Raw genomic sequence first — 6,232 nt, 5'->3', positions numbered from 1 at the left:
ATGTCATACTGCGACCGCCTTTTCCCGGGGAACCCAAGAAGAAGGCACGAGGTGGAGCAACTGTATACTCAATTCCAGCAGCACGCGCTGCCCAACGCTCGCACCGTCGCCGACCTCATGGACTACACGAAAGGCTACATGCACCGCCAGCTCGACTTCGCCGAGGGCACCGGGGACAGCGAGCTCCAGCAGGCCTGCCTGACCTTGCTGAGCCGCATGGTCGCAATGCGGAAGGACATGCGTACAGTGGACAAGACGCTGAAAAAGAAGCTGCACCCGGCCTCGTACTGCACACTCCGAGGCATCCCGGAGCCCAGGACGGAGGCTGCCTTGACGTTCCGGTGCAATCTCGTGAAAACGCTACGGATACTAGCAGCTCTCGTGCTGGTAGTAAACGTGCCGGTCCTTTGCTATTACATCTCCACCGTCGTCACAGCTATGCCAATGCTTCTTTTTATCCAGGCAAATGCCTCGCTCGTACTTATTCTTGCTACGGTGTGCCTGTGCTGCGGCGTGGACGTCCTCCTCAGTCTTGCACTTGGAGCCTGGGAAAAATGCCAACTTAAGAGGAAAATTAAAATGTATGGAAATGCCCTGCCCAGCAAGTTACGAGTGCCAGAAAGTGAGAACGTGAAACGGAGACGCTAAACCATTTCACAACTGGCTTATCAGCCACACCCTCTATATTCTATAGCAAAAGTCTGCTTACGCCGGTTACTTTGGCGCGAATTCAAGTTGACCTGCCAGAAATGATTTCTACTAGATAACGATGTGGCGAATGTTTTTATCTGGATCTTCTATAGGTGCAGATGTACAAGCAGCGCATGTTCAACTGGTGCAATAAAAAATAAAAAGTGCATCAAATAACCGTCTCAATATGGAACTGGATATCATGAAACCCACGTGACAACAACTGGATCAATAGCAAACATGTGCAAGGGATCAGCTGTCATTCCCTCTAGCCACTGACCTCATCGAATATCTGCATCAATGGTTTCTTCCTCCTGAAATCGAAATTGAATGGGTTATCCCAGCGTTACTGGCGAGGGGGCGCTGTTGTGGGCAGTGGGCATGGGAAGGCATCACTTTGTGCGCATGGGAAGGGGTGTGAGAAACGGACCTTTGTTTTTTCTTCCCCTTTCCCAGATCATCCTATATACCTGTTGGTGACCCTCTTCTCTGTTTCTCGCCCTCCTTGTCTTCCCTTTTCCCCCTTTCACCACCGTACCAACTCTGTTCTGCTGAAGCTTCCTCCCGGCTGTTATCTGGGCCCCACCCCCATTCTCCCCTTACCTCACACCCTGCCCCTCCCTAGCTCTCCAATGTGTCCTTTCATTTTCTCCCTCTCTTTGGGAAGTTTTTCAGGGGGTGCCCCACAGACCCTCTCCCAGCCCTGCCCCTCGACCACTAAAGTACTTCATCTTCGCAGCCGCTTCTTGAATATTTTCTGTTTTGTTTTCTCTGAGGCGGTGCCAGCCTCAACACTTTTAGGGGGCAGATGACAGTTTTGAAAATGGGTCCCACCTTTCCTCTTAGCCGAGGAAGCTAGCTACTACGCCATCCTTTGGCCTGCTGGGTGCACCTTTCACCCCAACTGAGAGACTAGTTTGTGAGGTAAATAAAATTGTTGAAGCCGTGGGCCATCTCGAAGTCAAGCCCAGCAGTTTCACCTTAGCGCAAGGGTCTGCAACCTTTGGCTCTACAGATGATCTGGACTACAACACCCATGACCTCTCCCCCACTGACGTTGCTGTCTAGGGCTGAAGGGAAAGGCAGTCCAAAACATCTGGCATAGCAAACATCGCAGACTCCTGTCTTAGGGGGGTATATTGATATCACGTGGTCAGGCTTTTGTCCTCTGCCTCTGTGCGTTTTCTGCTGCTGCCACTTTAATAACTGCTTGAACGCATATACATACCTGAGAAATTCTAGGGGCTCTTGCTCTTTCCGTGGGAGCCCAGGGCTGCGTCACAGTAGAGTGCTGCCTTTTTTCTCAAAGCAGAAGGCCTTCGGTCTCCTAAGCCAGGGGCTGGCGCCACCCCTGGTCCCCTCTATACATATTTGAAACGAGACAGGGTGCACTTCGTTTTGCACATTGGACATTTTGATTCTTCTCGTATTGTCACCGTTCTGTGTCACTGGGTGTGATTGTCCAACTCAGAACACTTTAAACCAAAGGCAAATCGTGTTACATGTTAAATTCTAACTTACACCTGTGAAAAGTCATCCTTTATATCTGTTGAAACGCCAGACAAGAGGTGTAAGTGTAATATAAATCATTGGTTCGGTGTAGCACGAGTTCATGTGTTTTTTAATGTGCGTACCTTTATTTATTTATTTATTTGTTAGTTTGTATACTGCGCCGAAAGCCTGCAGGCATCGGGGTGCGACACTTACACACTGAGAACAAACGTAAGGAACAAGACAAAAATGTTCCCTTCAGTTGAAATGCCCACGAAAGCATCCTGGGCACCTTTTTCTTTTACCAGAGGCAGATGAGAAATAAGACGGAGGCGCACCCACAGGTGCGCTGCCAGGGGCTGTGCAGCCAACACCTTCATGACCCGCTCCCACATTTCTTTTGGTATCAGCAGCAGAGGTGCATGGTGGGTGGGGCATTTACAACTGAATGACCCCCCCCCACAGAGCACCACCGGTCGCAAATCGGAGACGGGTGAAGTGAGCAGAACCGCAGGGTCGAACTGGGACAAGAAATAGGCCCGGACACCCCAAAAAAAAAGGCCCACCCCTCGCCTCAAAAAGTGGCCCACCCCTCACCTCAAAAAAAGTGGCCCTCAAACGATCATCCGTGATTCGCGTCAGTTCACGACTTTACAGAAAATGCTACTTATGGAGGGTTCATGTGTCTGTTGCATGTTATGTTTTGTGTAAACGCTTGAGAAAGTGATAAGGCAGATGAAGACTGCACGGCTGGGTACCAGCTGCTCCCGATGCCTCCTTTCTGAACTGATAAGAGGGGGGGTGCTTTGAAACACAATTTACTTGATGTATAAGCACCTTACAAATGCACGATACATAAAATGAAATAAATAGGCCAAATAGGCCTCTGGTGCCAGCCAGTGCCATGCCCAGTCACAGCTCACCTTCACTATGCCATGACCTGCCTGGCAGAGTCCCTTTGCCACATTCAGGAGTTTCTGGGCAGGATGTCACCCACCACCTCGCTCTACATTGACCCTTCCTCCATTCCCTCACCTCATTCAGCCGCATCCCCTCCCAGCTACCCCCACAATAAGCTCCCACCACAGGTCACGCGTCCACGAAAGTGAAAGAAGTAACCCTTTGCCCCTCTTTCCTGAGATCACATTTCTTTCTGAGGAGCCTCACAGCTTGGAAATCTGCACTACAGTGATGCACTATAAAGGGATCCAAAGGGTGAAAGGACTATTCAAAGCTGTGACATATGGGAGAAGCTTACGAGTTTGATGTGTGATTCAATGTCGTGAGATGGTGACACCTATGCGGAATTGCATAATGAGACAGATAAAAGACATGGGTAAGTAAATGAAGTAATGATGTTAGTGCGTCCGAAAAGCAAGCTAGCACACTGTGTGGCCCTACCTTGATGATCTTACTGACAACCAGAAGAAAACATAGAGAACGAAAAAGAAACACCAGCGCGAGAGACATACAACAGAGCACAGAACAAGACATAGAAGAGAAAAGGAAGCAAAGAAAGTGGGCAACAATAGAAATAGGAAAAACGAAATAATGAACCTAGTCTAAATACAAAAAACAATCATACATCTAAATCATCATCAGCATCATTACAAAAAATGTGTTCTTCACTAAACGTGTAAAAAACGATAGCAGACAATAAACGTCTTGGTAATAACAAAAGAACACCAGAAGTGAAGGGCAATGCAATGTAGGGCCTGCCATCCTGGTCAAATAATATTAGCAGGGGCGGCCAGTCGGGCACCTGGGGTGGGGGTTAACAACCACAGGCCTGGGGCCAGCCACACACCACCGCCGGCCCACTGAGGGAGTCACACTCTGGGAGGGTGGACTCGTGGACGGCTGACGGGCTGTCTGTCAGCAGGTGAGATTAGGTGCTGTTTCATAGGGGGCCAGATCCTGGTGGTGGTCCACCACCGGTCCCGACTCCCTTCATGCCAGGCAGCAAGATGTGATGGCAGCAACGTGACTGCAGACGTTGAAGGGCAGATGACGGCTGCATGGCTGGGTACCAGGCACCAGTTGCTCCCGATGCTTCTTTTCTGAACTGATAAGAGGAGAGCTTAAACACAATGTACTTGATGTATTAGCACCTTGAGGGGACATGCTACTCCCTGGAGGTCAAAGGGGATGAGCTCTAATAGTGCCAATGTGATCCCAACTTATAGTTTAATTCCAATGTTACCCTGTCAGGAGGAAGTGACGCATGCTGGCACTCAAAATGCCAAGTCCAGGTCTGCATTGGCATGTAGCTTTGGGGAAAACCAGTGAAACAAAAAAACGAGGAGATAACACAGTTAGGGATGCAGGCCGTCTGTCTAGTCCGAGTGAAACAGACACCTGCATTTTTAAAAGTTGACTGTGCCCTTTTATACAAAGTAAAGTTGGTAGACTTTTCTTAATGTGGTTTAATTGCCTATCCCATTTAACAACTGTAGAAAAGTATTAAATGTCACATGGTCTGTAACGTGTTGCTTATGGAAGTCATGATGAGCCCAGGCTATGTGTGACTCGCTTTAAATATAATACAGTGCATTGAACACCCCTTTCCACTGCCGTATCCACGGGAGCAAGTGTAATCACTTCATCCAGTCCTGGTGCTTACTTGAGGTCATTTTGCGGTTGCCAATCAATATCCACTAATAATCCCATACATAAGGCAAGTTACTTTACAAAGTTTGGACAATGCACGATAAGGCAGTTTTGAACTCCTATCTGTACTGTACGATTGAGAATGCACCTATTTCTGTACTCCAGTCTAGCATGCATCTCTTTCTATGTGTGCACACAAATGCACGATACGTAAAATGAAATAAATAAATAGGCCAAATAGACCTCTGGTGCCGTGCCAGCCAGTGCCATGCCCGTGCCCAGTCACAGCAGGGCGACACGATACACACATCACCGCCGGCCCGCTGAGGGACTCACGTTCAGGGAGGGAGGACTCGTGGGCGGCTGACGGGCTGGCTGTCAGTAGGTGAAAGGAGGAGAAGAACTGCCAGGCCAGTGCAGTCAGTGCCTGGATTTTATTCTTACCTTATGGGCCGGCTCCTAGCTGCAGAGTCTCTCTCTGTCTCCTCTTGGATGTTGTCTGCTGGGCTGGCTGCTGCTGGCTGCCGCGGGGGCTGGCAGACCTGGGCTGAGCACTGCTGAGCCACCGAGTGAGGTGGTGGCGCAGGTACAAGGTGCCAGGCCGGGGCGGCAGTCACCAGCAGACAGTGTACAGTGCTGCCTGCCTGCTAGTACCACCAGTGCTGCAGACTGAGTTGGCGGTGCCACTGCAAGCCGGTCCCTGGCAAGCAGCCGGATCAGCAAGAACTTCGGACCGGGTGCTGCCTGCAGCCGGTGTGGAGTAACGGTCCACTGTCTCGGTCTGCTGGCTGGCCTCTGCTGTGCTGCACGCAGCCCGTGGTGGTGTTGTGTTGTGGCTGGCTGACAGTGGCCCGTGGCAAAAATCATCATGCAGGGCAGGGAGGAGAGGCTCAACTAATATCCTTTCACTCCAGGGCGAGATACGGTCACATGTCACACGTCCAATGGCGGCACAGAGTCTGTGCCGGATCAGCCTCATCCCCAGCCCCAGGCACAAGTTGCTTTCAACTTTGCAAAGTGCAACAAATTCGTTGTTGTTACTTCCTGCAAAGTTGAAAGCAACTTGTTATGAGACTGCACTTGGTTGGTGCCCCCGTGCCCCCAGTGCCGGGCCCAGGTCAGCCCAGCCCCAGGCCAGCGGCCCTGCAGGCAGGAGGCGAGCAAGCCAGCCAGCCTGAGGCTGAGCCTGGCTGCAGTAGGTGTTGTAGTTGTAGCCGAATTAGCATTTCAGAGGAGCCGGGGCGGGCCCGAGCGGCGACTAGCACTGCACGCCGCGGCTCCCCCTGGAGTGGCTGCACCATGTCAGCGGCCCTACCCCAGGGTCCAGGCTAATTGATCAGGCATTAATAATATGCATGCATCATAATTATGATGCATGCAAATCACCAAAGCAAGGTAACAACTTGTTTGTTGTTACCTTGCTTTGATGAATAATTATGCG

General features: G+C 50.6%; 1 protein-coding gene across 1 annotated transcript; it reads left to right on the top strand.

Annotated features, from left to right (window-relative positions):
* On the top strand, positions 1-648 carry LOC138471880 (single-pass membrane and coiled-coil domain-containing protein 3-like). The gene has a single exon (XM_069609774.1). The coding sequence runs from the start codon at positions 1-3 to the stop codon at positions 646-648; it is 648 nt and encodes a 215-aa protein (XP_069465875.1).
* The last annotated feature ends 5,584 nt before the right edge of the window (positions 649-6,232 follow it).

This window comes from Ambystoma mexicanum, chromosome 1p, assembly GCF_040938575.1.
Source record: "Ambystoma mexicanum isolate Mex_15411 chromosome 1p, UKY_AmexF1_1, whole genome shotgun sequence".
Lineage (NCBI taxonomy): Eukaryota > Metazoa > Chordata > Amphibia > Caudata > Ambystomatidae > Ambystoma > Ambystoma mexicanum.
The sequence above is the reverse complement of the archived record's forward strand: the minus strand, read 5'-3'. Positions and strand labels throughout refer to the sequence as shown.

What these genes read in the sequence shown, in the direction of transcription:
- LOC138471880 (XM_069609774.1), top strand. Translation starts at nt 1, where the DNA reads ATGTCATACTGCGACCGCCTTTTCCCGGGGAACCCAAGAAGAAGGCAC.